General features: G+C 34.6%; 2 protein-coding genes and 1 pseudogene across 2 annotated transcripts; 2 read left to right on the top strand and 1 right to left on the bottom strand.

Annotated features, from left to right (window-relative positions):
• The first annotated feature begins 944 nt into the window (after nt 1-944).
• LOC148565749 (uncharacterized) lies at nt 945-1559 on the top strand. Its single transcript, XM_088487224.1, has one exon. It carries the CDS (start codon nt 945-947, stop codon nt 1557-1559), a length of 615 nt encoding a protein of 204 aa, XP_088343350.1.
• Nucleotides 1560-12663: 11104 nt separating this feature from the next.
• LOC107640951 (transcription factor MYB35-like) lies at nt 12664-15579 on the bottom strand. Its single transcript, XM_016344456.3, has 3 exons — nt 15447-15579; nt 14687-14816; nt 12664-13459 (listed from the first exon to the last, which is right to left on the bottom strand). The coding sequence occupies exons 1-3, from the start codon at nt 15577-15579 to the stop codon at nt 12664-12666; spliced, it is 1059 nt and encodes a 352-aa protein (XP_016199942.1).
• Nucleotides 15580-18129: 2550 nt separating this feature from the next.
• Nucleotides 18130-19531, top strand: LOC148565748 (uncharacterized; annotated as a pseudogene).
• The last annotated feature ends 2912 nt before the right edge of the window (nt 19532-22443 follow it).

Raw genomic sequence — 22443 nt, 5'->3', positions numbered from 1 at the left:
GTGTACCCTAATTGAACCGTCTGATTACTTCCTCCCCAAATTGAATGGTCTGATTTGTTCTCCCTGACATCACAGCTGCGTTAAACACCCTACTCCCCCATAATGGTGCAATGCACCAACCTGACTCTCATTTGTAAATTAAAAAGTGACCTTTTGACATGTGATGCAACATAACTATTAATTGGTTATAATATCCAAGAAAAAGAACTATCTGTGATTAGACTTTTATTCCATGATTTACGTTACAAAAAATCTTTTTATATGTATAATATTGTTAAAAAGACAAAATATCACAAGTCTATGTGTTTAGGTTAAATGACAACTAAGAGGTTATATTCTCATACTTAAAATTTGACTTATATTGTTTCCAACAAAATTTATTCGAAAGAAGAGAAGTTTCACAATTAAAAAGTTAACTTATGTGCTTGCAAGTAACAATAAGTTTATATTCAATTTTGTTTCTATATATGTATAATGGTTTAAATTTAAAGTCTTAACAACATGTATTTCGCATCAATTTTATTTGATTTATTGATACTATAAAAAAAATTTAGATGACTTTCAGCTATTATAACATAGTGCTATATAGACTATTGGAGATGATATTAAGCTGGTGTCTAATGGCTCACAAAAGCAAGCTGTAACTGATTATGGTTGAATAACTATAGTTAATTTATTTACCATATTGAGTTAGGTTTTAATAAGGTTAATTTTCTAATAGCTATAAATAGTGGATAACAATATGTACTCCCTTGTACTCAGTTGTTCATTTTCAATTTTAGATTTTGTATGTGTTCATATGATAAATCTACTGAGTCTTTTTCTTCCACCTCAATATTATTTTCTTCACTAAAATCAGATCTAGACCACGATTTCTTCATGGTGCGTGAGCGTGGAAGATCGTGAAAGAGGTGAAGTTTTGGCCACAAATACAGTTAGCATCAATGGCCGACACTCCTTCCGACCTAATGTCTGGGAGAAATCACGGGTCACATGAGAACCAGGAGCTTTCAGCTGGTGAGCTTCAAAATCTAGCTCGCATTCTAAGCCAACTCTCGAGTTTGCAGCCACAGAGCGCGAAATCGAGTACCAATTTGCTTGCGGATCCAGCAAGTGTTTACTTCCTACATCCAGGTGAGAATCCTAGAGTTTCTATTGTCCCAATTGTGTTGAATGCTAAGAACTACAATTTCTTGTCAATAGCTATGAAATTAGCGCTGAAATCAAATAATAAGATAGGGTTTGTTGATGGAACCATTGTGAAACCAGATAAAAATGATCCTGCATATGTAGCATGGGATAAATGTAATACTTATGTTGTTTCTTGGTTAAATCTATCATTGAGTGCTGAGATTGCACAGAGTGTTGTTTGGAATGAAACTGCGGTAGATTTATGGCTTGATTTGAAGCACAGGTATTATCATGGAGACAGATACAGGGTTGCTGAATTAGAAGAAGAGATGTATGCTATGAAACAATGGAATCTAAGCATAACAAATTATTTCACCAAGTTGAAGGCTATTTGGGAAGATATTGACAGTTTCAAACCAGTTTCATAATGCAAAGAATGCTATGAAAAATGTGACTGTGGTTTAGGAACTATGAGAGATTATCGAGATGAAACTTATGCAGTGAGATTTTTAAGAGGATTGAATGAGCAGTATGGGACTGTGAAATCCCAAATCATGCTGATGAAGCCTCTTCCAAACATCAATAAAATTTTTTCTCTACTTATTCAGCAAGAGAGACAGTTTAATGGATCAGATTTGGAGACTCAGAACTTTACAGCTTTGGCCAATTCAATTCATAATTTCAACAATAATTCAAGCAGTGTTTCTAGAGGAAGAGGACGAGGAACCCATGGAGGTAGAGGTGGAAGAGGAGGAAGAAATTCAGCACCTAAGACCTGTTCTTATTGTCACAAGGCAGGGCATCTTGTGGATACTTGTTACCACAAACATGGATTTCCACCTCATCAACAGAGGCAGAAATGGCCACGAGAGACTAGCAACGGAGGTATGGCTAATCATATTGTTGCTGGAATTAAAGAGAGCAGTACCAACAATGTCAAGCAGGACAAGGAAGCTGATGATCAATCCCAATTCAATCAGAGTTTGAGAGATGCACTGCTTACTTTTCTTCGGCAGGAGTGTGCACAGTCTTCTCAAGGAGCAAGTGTGAGAGATGTCAATCAATCAAATGCAGGAAGTGGAGGTATACCTTTAAAGACTTATACACTTTGCATGAGCTCTCATATTGCACGATTATTGTCAGTAAAAACCTTTTTCTCAAATTCTTGGGTGCTTGATACAGGAGCTACTGATCATGTATCACACTCATTGCATTTTTTTACAAATTTTAGACATATTAGGCCGATTCTGGTAAAATTACCAGATGGAACACACACAACTGCAACTATAAGTGGAATTGTGGTATTTTCAGCTACATTCTATCTCACGGATGTGCTGTACATACCAAGTTTTAACTTCAATCTTTTATCTATTTCCAAACTTACAAAAGGCCTGCATTATGAATGTGTTTTTACTGACAAACTTTGTGAGATATAGAATCGGACCTCTTTGAAAATGATTGGCACAGTTAGAGCAAAGCATGGATTATACATGATGGATTTTCCTGCATTAGAGTTAGCACACAAGGACAACATGGAAAATACAACATACAATAGGAGTACTAGGATTCTAGATCCGCAAAGTCATAGTGACAAGATTTTACTTTCTTCTAATCTTAGGACAGCAAATTTGGTTACACAAACTTCACGTTTTTCTGTTGAGAATTTATGGCATTTTAGATTGGGTCATGTACCACAAAACAAATTTGATATTATCAAACAAATATATCCTTGTGTGCAGTTTCCTATATCTACTTGCTCTAAACCATGTGATTTTTGCCATTATGCCAAGCAAAAACGGTTACCATATACCCTTAGTGAAACAACAAGTTTAAACAGTTTTGATTTAATACATATCGATATCTGGGGGCCAATGTCACTTATTTCTCTACAAGGTTATAAATATTTTTTAACTGTAATAGATGATAAAACCAGATTTGTATGAATTTATTTCATGAAATTAAAGTCAGAGGCCAGCAGTTTGGTTCAAAATTTTGTTGCCTATGTGAAAACTCAATTTAATTCTCAAGTAAAGATTATTCGAACTGACAATGGTCCTGAGTTTAAACTTGATATTTTTTATAATTCACAGGGTATAGTGCATCAAACATCATGTGTTGAGATACCTCAACAAAATGGTATTGTTGAGCGAAAACACCAACATATTCTCAACATTGCAAGAGCATTAATGTTTCAATCATCCTTGCCAAATAATTTTTGGAATTTTGCTATTGGTTTAGCTGTTCATTTAATCAATAGACTTCCGACTCCAGTTTTAAAAAATAAAACCCCTTATGCTACCTTATTTGGCAAGGATGCGGACATTAGTAACCTTAAAGTGTTTGGATGCTTGGCTTTTGCTTCAACGTTAATTCATGGACGAAAAAAATTTGATAAACGAGCAAGAAAGAGTATTTTTCTTGGTTACCCACCTGGCACAAAAAGATATATTTTGTTTGATATTCACACTAGAGAACTATTTTTGTCTCGAAATGTGGAGTTTTATGAACATTATTTTCCTTATAAATCCTTTCATGATGACATGACCAAAAATTTTATAAGTGCTTCTTCTCTACCTATTGCTGATTCTAATTTTAATGAATTTGATCTTTTCACTTATGATTCTTTAGATGCATTTCATCCATCTCATGTAAATATTGATTCTTTTCATGATCCTAGGGACCCTACCTCACTCACTGATTCACATGTAGCTTCTACTAGTCCACCAAATAATGCATCATCTAATTCTCATTCAAATGATAACATGCATCATCAGGATCTTAGAAGATCAACTCGTACACATAAACTACCTTCTTATCTTCAAGATTATCATTGTATGTTACTTAGAACAGGAAGCTCTAGTAACCAATCATGTTCCAAGCGGTACGGTCTATCTCACATGGTGGATTATGGGAAGCTATCCCCTGCCCATAGAGCCTTTTTCCTAGTAATAACCACAACAGTTGAACCGAAGACTTATGAACAAGCTGTGCAGCACGAATGCTGGAGAAATGCAATTAGTGCGGAATTGCTTGCTCTTGAAAAGAATAAAACTTGGTCTATCACTTCTTTGCCCCTTGGAAAGCGTCTCAGTGGATGCAAGTGGGTTTTTAAAGTAAAGTTTCACCCAGATGGTAGTGTTGAACGCCACAAAGCACGTCTTGTGGCTCAAGGTTTTCGTCAAAGAGTTGGCTATGATTACTTTGATACATTCATTCCGGTTGTAAAAATCACCACTTTACGACTTATTCTTACTCTTGCTGCGCTACATGACTTGAAACTTCACCAATTAGACGTTAATACATCATTCTTGCATGGTGAGTTGCAAGAAGAGGTTTATATGAAACCCCCAAGGTCTCGATGTTCCAAATGGTGCTATCTGTAGGTTGAATCGTTCTTTATATGGCTTGAAACAGGCAAGCCGTCAATGGAATTTAAGATTAAGTGGTTTTCTTCAGCAACATGGCTTTATCAAGTCTCCTCATGATCACTCTTTGTTCACCAAGCACACTAACCTCGGCTTGGCTATTATTGTTGTTTATGTTGATGATCTTGTTTTATCTGGAGATATTCTATTTGAAATTGAAGATATTAAAAAGGCTCTTGATGCTGAATTTAGTATTAAAGACTTAGGCTGGTTAAAATTTTTTCTTGGAATAGAAGTTGCTCGTAGTTCTAAAGGGATTGCTTTGTATCAACGTAAGTACACTCTTGATTTGCTTGAGGAATATGGTATGTTGGAAGCTAAACCTGCTTCAGTTCCTATGCTGTATAATGGGAAACTTTCTAAGGAGAGTGGCACAAGATTACAAGATCCATTACAATATAGAAGACTGCTCGGACGACTTCTATATCTCACCAATACTCGTCCAGACATTGCTTTCGCAGTTGGGAAGCTTAGCCAATTTTTGGATTGTGCAACTGATGACCATTACAAGGCAGCACTACATGTTCTTCGATACATTAAGAAATCTCCTTCTAAGGGTCTTTTCTTCTCTTCAAATAATGATCTCAAATTGACTGGTTATGTTGATTCGGATTGGGCAACTTGTTCCGATACCCGTCGATCAATAACTGGGTATTGTTTTTTCTTAGGTTCTTCATTAGTGTCTTGGAAGAGTAAGAAGCAAACAACTGTAGCATGTTCTTCCTCAGAAGCTGAATATCGTGTCATGGCACAAGCAACTCGGGAAGGTCAATGGCTTCTTTATCTTCTTAATGACTGCCATGTATCTCATCCTCACCCAATCAATCTCTATTGTGACAATCAATCTGCGCTGTACATTGCAGCTAATCCAGTTTTTCACGAAAGAACCAAGCACATTGAAGTAGATTGTCACATTGTTCATGAAAAGTCTCAAACAGGGGTGCTGAAATTGCTACCTATTAAATCAGCTCATCAAACGGCTGATTTACTTACTAAAGCATTATCACCGGGTGTCTTCGAATCTTTACTTTTCAAGTTGGGCATGCTTGACTTACACGCCCCACTTGAGGGAGGATATTTTGATGAAAAGAGGATAAATGTTTCAACAAGTCTTAATTCAAGGGAGGATGATAATAATGTTGCTGAACTTGCAACTAATTCAATTAGTTTCAACTTGAGGGAGGATGTTGGAGATGATATTAAGCTGGTGTCTAATGGCTCACAAAAGCAAGCTGTAATTGATTATGGTTGAATAACTATAGTTAATTTATTTACTATATTGAGTTAGGTTTTAGTAAGGTTAATTTTCTAATAGCTATAAATAGTGGATAACAATATGTACTCCCTTGTATTCAGTTGTTCATTTTCAATTTTAGGTTTTGTATTTGTTCATATGATAAATCTACTGAGTCTTCTTCTTCCACCTCAAAATTATTTTCTTCACTAAAATCATATCTAGACCACGATTTCTTCATAGACTATAAAACTTTATCATTATTATCTAAAAGAAAAAAATTCTATGAATATGTAGTTGCTTTATATTACACACGGCTCCTTTTGAATATTCAAATAGGATGCAAATGCTCTATGCTATTTATAAAGATATTTATTTTACTCTTGAATTGTTATAAAATGATAGAAAATTCATAGATGCCATTAAAAAGTAAATTCATATACCTTAATATCATATGTCAAAAGGTTGATTATTATTCTACTAACTTCCAACATCTCAATATCAAAACACATTTAGAATAGCTGTTGGCATGAACTTTCAGATAATATTTTGTATCGATAAGAAAAAATTCTAAACATGAAGGGTGAGTTTTATTAACTACATTGATACAAATTTTTTAATCGTTGTACTAGGTAGCGACTTAAGATGAATTATTTTCTATTATTCCACGAGACTCAAGACAAGATATTGTGCATTCAATTGCGTATTTCTATAATCTTTAGCAATTTTGTTAAGTGTTTAAACTGACAAAAAAAGTATACAACTCTCTTTAGGTACAAATACAACTACTTTAACTAAAGAAGAAATAAAATAAGTTTGTAAGTTTTAGCAGGTAATAACATTTAGTTCTATTACTTTATTTTTAAGAATGAATATGATACTCATAAATAATCTTGTCCCACTTAAATTTTAACAATGATATTTCTATATATAATATATATATTAATATCTGTTGCCATGATTAGAGATGACGAAAATACCCGTAAAAATAGGTACTTGCAGGGATTATCTACGACGGAAGTTAAATGGAAACTCGCAAAATTTTCACTGAAACGGAGACCCGCCCCATGAATAAATGGAGACGGAGACATGGGTGGATATTAGGGATGGCAAAGCGGCCGGTCCGCCCCAACCCGCCTAGACCCGCATCATAAACGGGACAGCCCGGCCCGTCCTGCCAACTAAAGTGGGTTTAAAATGCTAGCCCGCCCCACTTTATGGCAGATTAGCGGGCCGGCGGGCTAGCCCGCTTCACTCTTTTCTTTTCTTTTTTTTGAAAAATAAAATTCATTAAAATTAACTAAAAAATAATAATTAAAAAATTAAATACAAATAAAAAATAGTCAAATTATAATATAATTTTTTTACTATCTTTATTTTAAAAAATAAGTCACATAATTTGAGCATATATACGAAATTATAAAATAAAAATAAATAAAGTTAATAACTAAAAGAATAATAACAAAAAAATGAAAAAAAAGTGTTTGAAAATTATATAATTATTAATTTTATAGTAATAATCATTTATTTATTTAATAAAAAAGAAAAAATAAAAATCTTTGGCCCGACCCGTCCCGTCCCGCCAAAATCTGTAAATTTGGCGAATTTTTTGTTATTTGGCGGATTCCAAATCCTAATCCAACGGATTCGACCCGTTTTGCCACCCCTAGTGGATATACCTGTCCCATGAGGCCCAAAAAATCCATACGAAGGAAAATTTTACTAAAATATCCCCACTTATATATAAAATTTATAAGATGTGATGTTGGATATTTAACGTTTGTATTGGATTATGTTAAACTGTGTTTGAAACTTTAGATTGTGTTACTTCATGTGTTATATGTTAATTTTTTTAAAAAAAAAATAAAGACACTACCTATGGATATTTGCGAGTATCCACCGTTCCCACTGGAATAATTAAAAGAGGATCTACAATAGAAATGGGATGAGAGGGGCATTTTCATAAACAACAATGGGGTAAAAAGGGGTATCTACCTTATGGATACCTATCGCTATTCCTATGATAATACAAAAAGGTTCAAGCAAATTTTATCTCATGTTAGATTGTACTTACTCAAATCGATTTTAATAAAAGAATAAAAAGACTTAAAAGTTTTATTCATGAATTATGATAAAATGCCTGCAAATTTAACTACTAATGTTGTTTAAAGAGAAATCTTTAAAACAATAAAATCTTAATGTAAATATTTCAATTTAATCATAAACTATGTAATCAATGAGTAATTATTCTTTTTTTTTTTTGTTGGCATAAAACCTAAAAGACAAAGGAAGAAAAAAAGAAAAAATAATAAGAAGAAAAAATAACTCCTAAAGAAGGTGCATCTCTAGCAAGTGAATCTGGAAAGTTATTAGAAAAATCTACTCGATCGATTCTATAGCTCTTAAGGCTCCATGCTTAGCTAACCAATTTGGTGGCTTATTTGTCTCCCTTTGAATCAAAATTAACCTAACACACTAACCGTGCTATAATTTCAACTCAAATACCTTTTATTATTAAATACAAATCCGCATGAGGTTAGGTGTTTTTCAATTATTCACCAAGAAATTTTTTTTTTTCTAGAATTTGCCTCGCATACAATCTGAGTAGCTTGCTAATCTCTTACTAAAATTAAATCACACCATATAACTTGTAATTCTATTCAAAGAAGACTGCTATCAGAAATTTTCTCAAAATTTCCGCGAAGCCAATTTTTAAGATAGCCTTAGATGAACCAAGTAAAATAATTATTCATTATTTTTAATATTAAAATCAAATTAACTATTGAATTTAATTAATTTTATAAAATTTTCATTATAATAAATACTATGTGTTTTTTCAAAATATTTAATTTTTTTTATATTTTTATATATTATGCGTGTAGGACACGGGTACATATAGTTTTATTATTCAAATAACAAGAATTTTAATTGAGTAGTTTTCAATTTTTTTAATTGATGCACATATGCATGGTTCCAATTTTTAAAATTTTTCACCAAATTAACGAATTTTCATTAAATTTTAATTTATTGTACGTTGTTATTTTATCTTAAGAAATATTGTGATATTAATACATATATTACTTCCAATAAATTCATGTAGTAAATATAAAATATTGAGGTAATATACAAAATTGTTCATATGATTTATTTTTTTTAAATTATTGTTCATAATTTTTTTATTTAAACTCTTGTGTTGTAATCCCACAATTCAACACTCCAGTTTGTTTTGTTTATCCCATTCTTTTGTTCAAGGCTTACCTTTATATATAGATTTAGTTTGATAAAATTTTTATTTTTAAAATTTTTTTATTAATGTTGACGTCTAAAATAACTTTTTGAAAATTGTTTGCGTTTGTGCTTGATAAATCAAACTAAAATCACTTTTAATAAACATAAGTTGTAATAATAAGGAGTAAGTATTGTTTTGGTCTCTAACGTTTAGGGTTCGAATTGAAAACGTTCCTAACGTAATTTTTTATTTAGAATCGTCTTTAACATTTTTTTTCGTATTAAAATCGTCCTTTTAACTTTTTACGGACAAACATAGGTGGCAACACTACCTAAACCCGCAGGTACCTACCCCACCCCTACCCGTTCGGGGCGGGTAATTATCCGCCCCCGCACCGGGCGGGTTTTAACGGGGTGGTTTCTTGGGCGGGGCGGGGCGAGGTCGGGTTTAGGTTAAATCCGCCCCTACCCGCCCCGGTATATATATATATATATATATATATATATATATTTTAATATATAATATATGTAACATATATAAAATAATTAGTAAAATGATTAATAATATTCTATCATATTTAAATTTTTACTTTAATTTATGTTATGTATGTAAACGGTGGTTATATAATTTTTAAAATTTAATTTTATTTGTTGGATTTAATAATTATAGAGGCGGGTAGGGGCGGGGCGGGTACCCACAGAGGTGGGTTAGGGTTTAACATTTTACTACCCGCAAGTAGGGGCGGGACGGGTTTGATGCGGGTTTTTGTTGGGCGGGGCAGGGTCGGGGTCGGGTAGAGCAAAAACCCGCCCCGTTGCCACCCCTAAAATACCCTCCACCACCACCAGCACCATCACCTTTACCACCACCACCACTTCCCTTACTGTCATCAAATACTAATAATCAGATTCAAAAACACCAATAATAACACATTATTCAAATTCAGAAATAACATCAAATTCAACAACAAAATCAACACACAACAACAATGAAATCAAAAAATAATAAATCAAAAAATAAGAAATCAAAATCAAAATTAGAAGCAAAAATAGAAACAGAAGCAGACACAGAAGCAGAAAAAGCAAACGCAAAAGCAGAAGTAGAAGCAAAAGCTCAAGTAGAAGCAGAAAGCAGAGGCCGAAGCAGAAGGCAGAAGCTGAAGCAAGAAACAGAAGCAGAAACAAGAAGCAGAAGCAAAAGCAGGAACAGGAAGGTGCAACAGCAGCGAGGCGGCTAGGCGGCGAGGTGCAGATGCAGCGGCGAGGCGGCAAGGTCAGCGGCGGCAGTGGCTCGCGTCTCCTCTCTCCCTCGCAATTTCCGACGGCGACGGTGGCTCTTCGCAGGCGCCATCCCCCGTCCCCCGTCCCCCTTCCCCCTCTCCCTTTCCCCTTTTCCTGCCCCTCTCATCTTTTTCCCTTTCCTTTCTCCCCTCCTCCCGCGTTCTTTTTCCTTTTTTATTTTAAATTTTTTTATTAGAATAAGGGTAATTTAGTTATAAAATTTAAAATTTTATTAAAAAAGACGATTTAATACGGAAAAAAACGTTAAGGATGATTCTAAATAAAAAATTACGTTGGGAACGATTTCGATTTTGACCCTAAACGTTAGGGACCAAAACAATACTTATCCCTAATAATTATGTTTGATAAAATAATTTTTAAAATTTAATAAAAATAATAGATATGAATATAAAAATAAAGTTAGATATTTAATTATTTATTAATATATAAAATTATGTTAAATTTTTTAATTTTGATAAATACAAGGTGAATGATCATTCTTCTTTTTCCTTTGGATCCTTTGCTTTATTGTTTTAAGGTACATACATCTTAACCAAAGAGAGGAATAGTTCGTTTAATGTTGCACTCTTGTGCTAATATAATTATATAAAGAAATCCATGCCATATACTAATATATTTATATCAAAAAAGGATGTATATTGTTGCTCTCTTGACTTTTGCTTGGATTCATTTTGTTGTCTCTTTTTCGATGCTATTATCAATTTATTAGTACAAAGAAAGCAATTCATGTTAATGAGTTTCCAACCTTAGGGCAGGGGAATACTAAAAATCGTGGGAAGTGACTGAGGATGAGAAACTTACTATTGGTGGCTTGGATGTGGTGGTTTTTGTTAGGATATTTGAGTTTAGATTTAAAATAGTATTGACATCTGGTATGGCTTTACGAGTAAGTAGTATTGACATCTGGTAATGGCTTTACGAGCATGACCTAAGAGCGCGCACTTCTATACTGTTCATTCAAGCTTCTTAAAAATCTTAACTGTGCTTGTTTTTAATACTCTCTAACCACTCTAAACCTGCATGAACAAGGATCCTTTTGCAACTCTTAAGCTTTGTAAAAAACTCTAACAAATAAATCTCCTTACTTGGATACAAGCAATTCTTCCTCCAACTTAGCTATCCTAAACAAATCACCTTGGTAGAACCTGTGTCTAAGATTCCTCCAAAGAGCTGAGGCAACATTGCACCACCTAACACTATGCAAAATTTCAGAACACAATGAAGCATGAAATCAAGAAAGTGTTGCATCAGGGTTCAAACATTTCATCACCTGTATCAGGTTTGTTCGCAAATTCATCAATAAAAATTGTCTTGTTCTTCAATTTAACAAATAACCATGCAAATCTTGCCCATGTGTGAGTTCTAAGTGGAAAAGGTGTTAAAGATATACTGGGATTTTCGCTTGGACGTAGGGACTGGTGGGATCTTGGAGCGGACTAACCTTCGATATTAAGGCTTGAGCTTGAATGTTCATCAACTAACTCATCAAACACACTACTTCTAAGACGATATGATTTTGTGAATTCGTTAGAGAAGCTAGATTTTTCATATTTACATTTGAAGGTATCTTCATTAATGGATACTTCTTTAAACTCGTCAAACTCACGACTCAACCTTGCGATTGATGAATGACTACACAAGGTCTTAATAATCGCTCTTTCTCTTCTCTATGCTCACCGCACCATGACAAATTCTTCTTAACTGGTACAGAATTCGGAGCTCGAGCAAAGAAGCAGCAAGTGAAGTTAGAGAATGAGAAATTAGCTTTGATTGAGGCCAGACATGTTGTAGAGTGTTGTTTATATACAAGCTAAATCTTAATCTTACATCTAAGTATAGTTTACAAACTCCAACTAACCATGGTAATTAATTTACTCTAGCTAACAAATTGAAAGTAGGGGAACTCTTTGACACCTATAGAAATTGTGTCTAATTTGCCTAAATTCTAGGCGTGAAATTTAAGCACCATAAAAGATATCTTAAGAGCAGCTAACAATTAACTAGCTGAGAATCAGTTATTAACCAACAATGGTTGAGAAAGAAGACTAGGGTAGAGCAATCCTACTACTTGCAAGCGAGAGGACCATTACAGCTTGTTCCTTATCATATGAAAGATGAATTGGAGATCCCCTTTAGTCACCCTATCATGAAGGAGAGGGGTTCGAAGTATCTTCCCATATTTATTATAAATTTCCTATTTCCTAGTATGGTGAACATTGTTAGAGAAGAAAATTCTGAATTTCACACATATCAAGTTAATAATATGCAATTGGTCAGCTGATGCTTTGGCAAATAAAAGACCGTTATCCGCAAATTTTTGTTACGAAGAAATTAAATATAAGCTTAGTAGTGGGATGGTTCCTCCATTAGGTGAGGAAAGTTCAGAAACATCTCATTTTCTTGATCAAGCATGGCTTCTACAAACGAAGTTTCATAGGAAGATGATGACGACGATGATGACGAGAGCTGAAAGTCATTGCTTATTGCTTCTTTGTTGTTCCAACTTTGTCGGGACACATTCTCAATTCGGCATACAAGTAACTCCTTTGACAAGAAACCAGCCTTCACCATTTCTTGATCATTGTTATCGGCAGTTGGCACAAAGGCGTCTTCTAGAAGGAAGTCATTCCAACGGAAATGTGATGCCACCGGCGAGGCGTCTTGGTCTGGAGTGGAACAACTTGAAGAAGACGAACAAGTAATGGTCTCATTCTCAGTCTCTATGCAACAATCTGTTGAACCTATCACCGTTGGCATCATTGTAAGATCCGTTAAGGAGTTAAATGAAAGATTAGTCTTATCAGTAATTGGTTCCATTTGCAGGGTTTGTTGTTGGCTATTATTATTATTGGTGATTCTAGAAATAACCCCCTGTGGCTTCAGGGTTTGGTATGGCTCTGCATTTAAGAGAATTGAACTTCTTTTTAAGTCTTTGTTGTTGATAAAGCTAGTTTGGTTAGTTGGTTTTTGGCTATGAGAACCCTCAATGTTTCCATAATCAGCAATTAGCTTTGAGAAGGGCTTATGAGTAACAGGGTCTATTCCCATTTGAGAGAGCTTCTTTTTCAACTTTGTGTTCCAGTAGTTCTTCACATCATTGTCTGTTCTCCCAGGGAGTTGCTGGGCTATTATGAACCACCTGTGATACATTAACAAGACACGTAGACAACTACATTAATAATTATACAAAACTAAGGTGTAGTTTTATATCTTTATACTAGGAGGGAAATATGTGTAATAATACGGTGATTGCTCCAGTGCAGTGTAGAAACATAAAATGAGAGAAAAATTAATTAATGTGGGTTTTCATTATATTTATCTTGTATGTATATGGGACTAACATGTTTTTTAGTGTTCTTCAATGGAATGCTACCGCTCCTCTCCCAAGTCCCAAGATATAGACAATACTGCTGGTGATCAACACTATAAATGGGGCAAAATAAGCATTTGATGTAAATACTAGCCGCCGGTGTAAATACATGGAGGGATGTTGGCGTTTTCTTACAACTTAGTGCACCCAAACACCCAAAACTTGTTGGGTGGGCCAAATACAAAGACATGATCTATTTAACATTATGTATGACTATGACACAAAGTGGTAACATCTAGAACAATAAAATACCAATCAAGATTAACAAGAGGTTGGCTTAAGCTAGAAAGTTACTTGACAAAATATGGACACTTTTTTATTTATTGTGTTTCTGTGTCCAATATATTTTGGAACGACACACATCGACACTCGTCTGATAAGCGTGTTTTTTGTGTTCAATTGTATCTTAATAAAAAATAAATTTTTTTTGTCAAACATGTTTAAACACACCTAAATACTATCACATGTCAGCTTGTCCAGTCTTATTCTTAACATATATTTTTTAAATGAGTTTAAAAATAATATATATTATTAATTATTAAAACAAAATACATTTTAAACACTTTATATAATTAAAAAATATTAAAAATAATTAAAAAATTAATTCATATTTTAATATTATAAAATACTAAAATATCATTATAATTTATCTAAAAATACTTTATATTTTATATATATGCAGTATCCCAATATCTTATAAGAATTTTAAATTCGCATGTCTGTGTCTTGTATCGTGTCGTGTCCTATTTTTGTGTCAGTGTCCATGCATGGTACACGATAACAAAGTTTTAACCGAATAGAAATTAGATCTCAATGCTTTTCCTTTTTTTCATATATAGAAATCAGATCTCAATTCCTTTTCGTTTTTTTTATATATTCAACAAGATAACACGAAAAAAAGTATATATATATATATATTATAAATGAGTTCACAAAATAATCAACTAGCTAAAGCAAGACTTATATATAGAAGAATGATTAACCAACAATATTCACCTGCTTCCTATGGCTGCGTGAAGCTTAATGATTAGATCTTCTTCCTGGGATGTAAACGTGTCTTGCTTAAGATCAGGTCTGAGATAATTAGTCCACCGGAACCTGCAACTCTTTCCACACCTCTTGAGCCCTGCGTCAATAATGGCCTCAAATGCAACACATATAATTAAGAAGATTTCAAATCTCAGCAATATATATATTCTACAAAAACGTTTGCATATTAGAAAAGTGATTTTGCAACCATAATCAATTAAAAACAAGGGTATTATTATAATCAATTTGACATTACAGTTAACTGTGAAGTTTTGTTCTATATAATTCATTTTAGACAATCCTACTGGAGTTCCAAAACACGCATCTGGTAAACTATCAATTAAGAATTATATGTTGTTCATTAGATAAGCATCCTTTCGCATCCAACAAAAAAAATGAAAAAAAAATGTTACTAGCCATTACAAGAAATCACTTGTTCATTGGAACTTATTACCAAGAACAAGAATAATCCTAATTGACTCATTAAAATTTGCAGAAAAGGTTCTCTTCTAACCATAATTTTTTTGCATTTCCAAAATTCGAATTAGGAAAATGATGACAACTTATTACCATGATAAACCAAATCCTACACTGCTATGTTTTTACTTACTATTAGTCTATTAAACAGTCAATAGTTGACAAATAGTGAATTCAACATTACTAGTGAAGGCCAGGTAGAAATAATAAAATTAATTCCATTAACTTGAATTCTTAAAACAATGCTAACCCGCTTTTTTTGGGACAGAAGTCCAGTTACTAGGTCCATGCTTTGACACAAATGCAACTATCTTTGCATCTTCTTCTGGACTCCAAACACCCCTTTTGACACTAATTTTGTCATAGCACTGAGACCTCACCATTTTTTTTATTTCCCTATTAATCCAAAGTCATATGGGATTCAAAGCAACGCCTAAGACTTGCATATGAAAGGAAAAAAAGAAAAGAAAAGAAAATAGGAAGTGTAAGATAAGCACATAAACAAGTAAACAACAAGTGTGCTAATTATTATGTGGCTTCAAGTAATAACTTTGTTCTTCAAGACACTCTTTGCAATGAAAGATAGTATAGGACGAGATGGGTTTAAAAGTATAATTACAAGTAATTAGGTAAGCAAAAAAAGCATGAGAGAATTGTTATGAATTAAACTTAATTTGCATGATGATTGGTATCAAAGATAACATCACTCTTAACCCAGTAATACTAATCACATGCTTGGCTCTAGTAGCATTTTGATGAGAATAGGTTTGAAACCGGTGAATTATTTGGTTAAACGTAGATTAAATTTAAGTGAATTAAATTATGACTAGAACAAATTGATTGGTTCATAAATTACTAAATTTGGTTTATGATATTTCCTCACAAGTTTGATGATTGTATTTTTTTAAACTAACTATTCAACTAATTAAGTTGATAATATTAAAGACTCTTTTAAATGGGTTCTCTTAAAATAGAAAGCGTTAATCCGGCCTGATATATAATATAACAAAATTTTATATAAAAATTTAATTATTGTTTATTCGTTAAGGAGGAATATTTATTTTATTATAAAAATGAATATTTATTTTTATTTTTTATTTATAAAAACCAGCATTATAAATAAATATTCGTTAAGGATGGATTTTTTTTTTATTTATAATGCTGGTTTAAAATAAGCTCTAATGTAACTCATCAAAATGTTTGATTCGTCCAAATGTATGTGTTGTATGAAAATATGCCTCAAATTGATTGGAACTATATATATATATATATATATATAGAAATTGCTATTCGAAATGATTATTCAAAGACCATTACAACTACAAAAACACTGTAAAGAGGAAGAGAGTTCAACAATGAGATTGGCTCATTTTTTCGGTTATGAAAACCACAAATGTGTTGTTATTGGTTATAGATTTTTGGGGTGTTAGACTAATGTGTGGGGTAATTTTTTTTGAGCTGCAGTGTGAAGAACTCGGATCATGCGAATTGTGTGTATGGAAAAGGTGATGATTAAGTCGGAGAGTCCGAGTTGTAAATAGAGAATTTTTGAATTTTCGACAAAGCAAATCGAACCGTTCGTATTCTATGTATAGTTAATTTTTTTTAGAAATTCGTGTTGTTGGAACAAATCGGACCGTCTGACAAGGTCCTTCCCACTTGTACTGTCCGATTTCTCTTTTGCTGACACTACATGCATGTAAAGCACACTTGAACTCTATAACGGGGTCCTACCCTATTCTCACCTCCATAATAAAATTAAAAAGTGTGAGATTTCATGCACGAATTTGTTCACTGCAGTGATAATGTCTTGTGAATTAGGCAATGTACCCTAAAACCTTCACTTATTCCTAGTTGCCATGCATATAGTTATTGTTGATTTATTTAATTAGAATTTCTTTCCAATTGTGTGCTTATTTTTTAGGTTTAATTATTCTGTTAGCTCCTATAGTTTTGTGAAATTTTTAATTAGATCTTTATACTTTTTTTTTTAATTGGGTCCTTGCACCAAATTATTTTTTTCAATTAAGTCCCTCTTAGTAGTAATTGGCTTAATTTTATAGAGACTCAACTAAAAAAAAAAAAAGAATTGGTACAGGGACCTAAATAAAAGAAAAAAAAAGTGTAGAGACCCAATTAAAAAAAATTTAATGCAAGGACTCAATTAAAAGAAAAAAAGTATAAGGACCTAATTGAAAATTTTGCGAAACTATAGAAACCAATAGAGTAATTAAACCTATCTTTTATCACGTACATTCGTACACCATCCTAGCTTCCACCATCCAACGCTTTGTGGCATAGCTATCAGAATTAAGCCAGACCAACCAATTCAATCGAAACACTAGTAAAATCTAATAGTCTGTCCAATTCAATTTGAACTATAAATTATATTGAAATTGCAATTAACTCGGTTAATGGTAGTTAAATTTATTAAAAATCAACTAACTCACATCAAACTATAGATAGTGTGGTCTATTCCGAACAAAGTCCGGACGCACGAGCGTTGGAAACGGAATCCTAGTAAGGCTGCACACTGATACGTTTGCATCGATGTCTTTATTGTTTTTTCTTCATAATTTTTGCTTAATTTGCTAAGAATTTCTGTTAAATTAGTAATAATTTTATGATTAATTGAGCATTACTTTAAATTAGTTGAATTCATTTATTACAGGAGAATTTGAAAGGAAATTGACAAGAAACAAAGAGAAAACAAAAGATAAGAGCCATCAAATACAATAAGTACAAGCAGTGGCGGAGCTTAGTTCAGACAAAGGGGGGCCATGGCCCCCCAAACTTTTTTATAAAAAACGTAGTAGTACTTTTTCAAAAGATAAAAAATAATTCAATTGACTTAAATACTTTACTATAGACCAAAAAACTAGGGTTTAGTGGGAGTACGTACTCCGTACTCTGTACAATTTTGAAAATTGAAGATGAGCGGTGGAGTGAGCGGGGAAGAGACTTTGAGGGTGAAACACGGTGAGGCAGCCGGTAATATCGGCGGAAGAGATAAGGGGGAGAGCGGGGGAGGGATTGCATCAGGGGAAAAGGAGGATCATATTTTGGGAGGGGTTTCTAAGCCTTTGAAGGTTTCTTTCAGGGACAAAGTTGTGGGTTCCAAGATTGCTAAAGCTTTTTCACTTGTTGAAACTTTATCGAGAGATAACATTGCGGTAGTTTCTGGGAAGCAAGGAGATCTCTTGCCACCGAGTGTCACGTTTACCCAAGAAGCTAAGAATTGCTTGGCAGAACCTTATAAGGATGCTATAGTGATTAAGGTGCTAGGTAAACATTATAGCTACACTGCATTGTCTCATAAACTCCGAACGGTATGGAGGATTAAGGGAGGTTTTGATTTATTGGACGTGGGATTTGACTACTTTCTTGTGAAGTTTGATGTAGCTGAGGAGCGAGAAAAGGTTCTCTTAGGAGGTCCGTGGATGATCGAGGGAAATTATGTGGCTGTGAAGCCTTGGGATCAAGAGTTTAGATCAAGTGAAAACTGTTTTGGAGCAACTTTAGTGTGGATTAGAATTTCCGGATTACCAATTTGGTGCTACCAAGAAGATGCAATGCTCCGTGTTGCGGCTGCAGTTGGCATTCCCGTTAAGGTTGATTTGGCAACAAAATTAGCTGAAAGAGGACGATATGCTCGAGCCTGTGTTCAGATAGATTTAGGATTGCCAGTGACTAAGAAGATTCTTGTTGAAGGTGTTGAATATGAGGTTGAATATGAAAGTCTTCACCTTATTTGTGGCTCCTGTCTCAAGTTTGGTCATGATATGAAGGTGTGCAAGACTGACAGCAATGCAGGAGGAGGAACTAATACCAAGGTGATCAGCGATGTAGCAAAGCAGCCAGAAAGCTCAAATTCAAAAAATCCAGTACATGTAGAAAAGGCAAGTTTTCATTTTGGCAAGAATCTTGGAGATGAGACTGTAAATGTTACTGTCCCGGATTTGGTGGAGAGTGATTTGCATGCTGTTCATGTAGACCATGCACAACATGAGGATTTGGAAGGTTGGACTCAAGTGATTAGGAAAGGAAAGTATAAAATGGGTCAAAAGCCTTCTCTTAGCACCCATCAGGTCCAACCAAAAGTAAAGAAGACTCCTAACAAGGCTACCAATACTTGGACAAGGCCTAATCACCAACGTACAACACATGCAACTGGATCCAAAGTAAAATTAAGCAGGGGCATCAATATTGGAAAACCGGTTAGTGTGGCTTCTTCGGGGACCCGGCACAATGTTCATCATCAGCAGCAAGGTGAGACAACAAATGGCACTGTGCGAAAGCGTCCTCGCCCAAACTCTTTGCAGAATTCACCAGTAGATAAGGATGGAGCATCGACGGCGGGTATGGTACAAGTTTCGACGGAGAAAATTGGGCTGCAACTTGAGAGTCCATTAAAGGCAGGATCGTCGAAGACAGGGACATCATGTTGAGTCTCGGGTTTGTTATTGGAGCTCCCTTTTTGCTGTTTTTATGGATAGTTTCAATATCATAGCCTGGAATGTGAGGGGTGCGTCTAACAAGATGGCCTGTGTGCATTGCAAAAATTTGGTGAGAATATATAAACCATCTTTCTTCTTTCTCTTTGAGACTCATACCATGTTTAATAATTTGAAGAATTTTTGGGATAAGTTGGGTTTTCATTGTGTTGGTATTGAGGAAGCAGTAGGACACAAGGGTGGCATTTGGTTTCTATCTTCTATTGCTAATGCTTCTTGTGTGGTTATTGATCAAATTGACCAATGTATCACAGTAAAAGTGAGTGTGAGTAACTTAGTTTGGCTTTGTAGTGCAGTATATGGGAGTCCTTAATTCGAAAAAAGATGTATACTTTGGGATCATTTGCGTTCTATTAATTCAGGCCATAATAGACCATGGATGGCCGTTGGTGATTTTAATGAGATTGTGGCACCAGATGAGAGTACAGGTGCTTATTTTTCTTCTCACAGAGCTAGTCTATTAACTACTACTCTAGATGACTGTGAGCTCTTTGATCTTAAAGTGACTGGTAGGAGATATACTTGGTATAGAGCAGTTCAGGCTGGCAGGGACTTGGCTAAAAGGTTGGATAGAGCTATAGTTAATGAGGCATGGATGACAATGTTTCCTGAGGGTTATTCTGAAATTCTTAGCAGGCTTCATTCTGATCATTGTCCTATTTTAGTTCGTTGTCATGGTAGCCCCAGAGTGAAAGGCTCACGTCCTTTTAGGTTCCAAGCTGCGTGGGCAACACATCCTTCTTATAAACATGTTATTAGTAAGGCTTGGAATCAAGAGTTTGGAAGTGTTACCGAAAGGCTTAAGATGGTTCAACAGGCTTCTTTGGACTTCAACTCAAAGATTTTTTGAAATATTTTTGTGCGAAAAAATAAGCTGGAATATCAGATTGATCAGATTCAACGGCGTTTGGAGGTTACCGATGTGTTATCTCTGAGAATTAAAGAAGCTGAACTGAGGGAAGATTACAATAGGCTTTTGTTGCAAGAGGAACTTTTTTGGTACCAGAAATCTAGAGAGCAGTGGGTCAAGTTTGGGGATAGAAACACTAAATTCTTTCATCTTCAGACTTTGGTACGTAGAAACCATAATAGAGTACATGGATTATATGTTAGAGATGGGTCTTGGTCTACTGATCCAGATATTCTCCAGGAAGAAGCTCTCTCTTTTTACAAGAATCTCTTTGGTACCACGGAAGAGGTTGAGGTTGATTGTTTAGGGGATGTTCCGATGCCCACTCTAAGTACTGAGGCTTGTGCTAGGTTAATTGACCCTGTCTCTTTTGCGGAAGTCAAGTCAGCAGTATTCAGTATGAGCCCTTTTAAGGCTCCTGGTCCAGATGGCTTTCAAGCTTATTTTTTTAAAGAATATTGGGAGATAGTAGGCACTGAGATTTGGAATATTGTCCGGAGCGCTTTTTTGGGAGAGTTCTTAAATCCTAGCATCATGGAAACTCTGATTGTGCTTATTCCTAAAATTGATAACCCTACCTTTATGAAGGATTTCAGGCCTATTAACTTGTGTAATGTTGTTTATAAAATTATCACAAAAGTATTGACTAACCGACTTCGGCCTTTTCTTCCAGATATTGTTAGTCCTTTACAAGGAGGTTTTATTCCGGGTCGTGGTGCTCCTGATAATATTATTGTGGCCCAAGAAATTCTGAATTTCATGAAGCATACAAAATCCAAGAAAGGTACTCTTGCTTTTAAAATTGATCTTGAAAAAGCTTATGATAGGGTGGATTGGAGGTTTTTGGAGAGTACTCTCATTGCTTTTGGTTTTCCTATCATCACTGTTAATTTGATTATGACTTGTGTCCGTGCATCATCTCTTTCTATTATGTGGAATGGGAATAGATTGGATAGTTTTGCTCCTAGAAGGGGGCTTAGACAGGGCGATCCAATGTCTCCTTACTTATTTGTGCTTTGTATGGAAAGACTTGCTTGCTATATATCTCATAAGGTGGTCGAGGGTGTGTGGAAACCAGTTTCTGTCACTAGGGGTGGCCCAAAATTTTCTCATTTGATGTTTGCAGATGATCTCTTACTCTTCTGTCAGGCTACAAAGAGTCAGGTCCAAATGGTCATGCATTCTCTTAACATTTTTTGCAAGGCATCTGGCATGAAAGTGAATCTTGAAAAGTCTAAAGCTTTTTGTTCTAAAAATGTGACTGCTCGTAGAAGAGATATTTTTACTAGTGTTTCTTCAATACGTTTTGCTTTGGACTTAGGAAGATATCTTGGAGTTAACCTTAATCATTCCCGTACCAGTAGGGCTTCTTTTCATTCGGTGATTGAAAAGGTGAGGGGAAGATTAGCTAATTGGAAAGGAAGGCTTCTAAATAAAGCAGGGAGACTTTGCCTGATCAATTCTGTTGCAGCATCCATTCCTGTCTATCATATGTAGGTATCTTTTTTTCCAAATTGGGTTTGCGATAAATTATCTTCTATGATGAGACAGTTCCTTTGGAAGGGTCAAGTTGATGGTAAAGGTCTTTCTCTTGTTAATTGGAGGACCGTGATCACTCCAAAAAAATTTGGTGGCCTGGGTGTTAGAGATCCTGCGTGTGTTAATATATCTTTACTTGGTAAATTGGTGTGGCAACTTTTTCATTGTCAGGACAAGCCTTGGGTTGCTCTATTGAGGGCGAAGTATATGAGGAATGAGGGAGTTTTAGATGGCCCTGTCCCTTGCAATGCTTCTCATGTTTGGAAGAGTATCTCAAAGGCTTT

Source organism: Arachis ipaensis, chromosome B5 (genome assembly GCF_059453495.1).
Source record: "Arachis ipaensis isolate K30076 ecotype BB chromosome B5, ASM5945349v1, whole genome shotgun sequence".
NCBI classification, from domain to species: Eukaryota; Viridiplantae; Streptophyta; class Magnoliopsida; order Fabales; family Fabaceae; genus Arachis; species Arachis ipaensis.
This window is presented reverse-complemented; position numbering and strand designations above follow the sequence as displayed.

Bases quoted from the DNA above. Each gene is read 5' to 3' on its own strand.
- LOC148565749 (XM_088487224.1), top strand. From the start codon at position 945: ATGGCCGACACTCCTTCCGACCTAATGTCTGGGAGAAATCACGGGTCA.
- LOC107640951 (XM_016344456.3), bottom strand. From the start codon at position 15,579: ATGGTGAGGTCTCAGTGCTATGACAAAATTAGTGTCAAAAGGGGTGTT. The intron at 14,817-15,446 runs GTTAGCATTGTT...TTATTGACGCAG, and splicing joins TTCTGTCCCAAAAAAAGCGG to GGCTCAAGAGGTGTGGAAAG. The intron at 13,460-14,686 runs GTGAATATTGTT...AATGTATCACAG, and splicing joins CACGCAGCCATAGGAAGCAG to GTGGTTCATAATAGCCCAGC.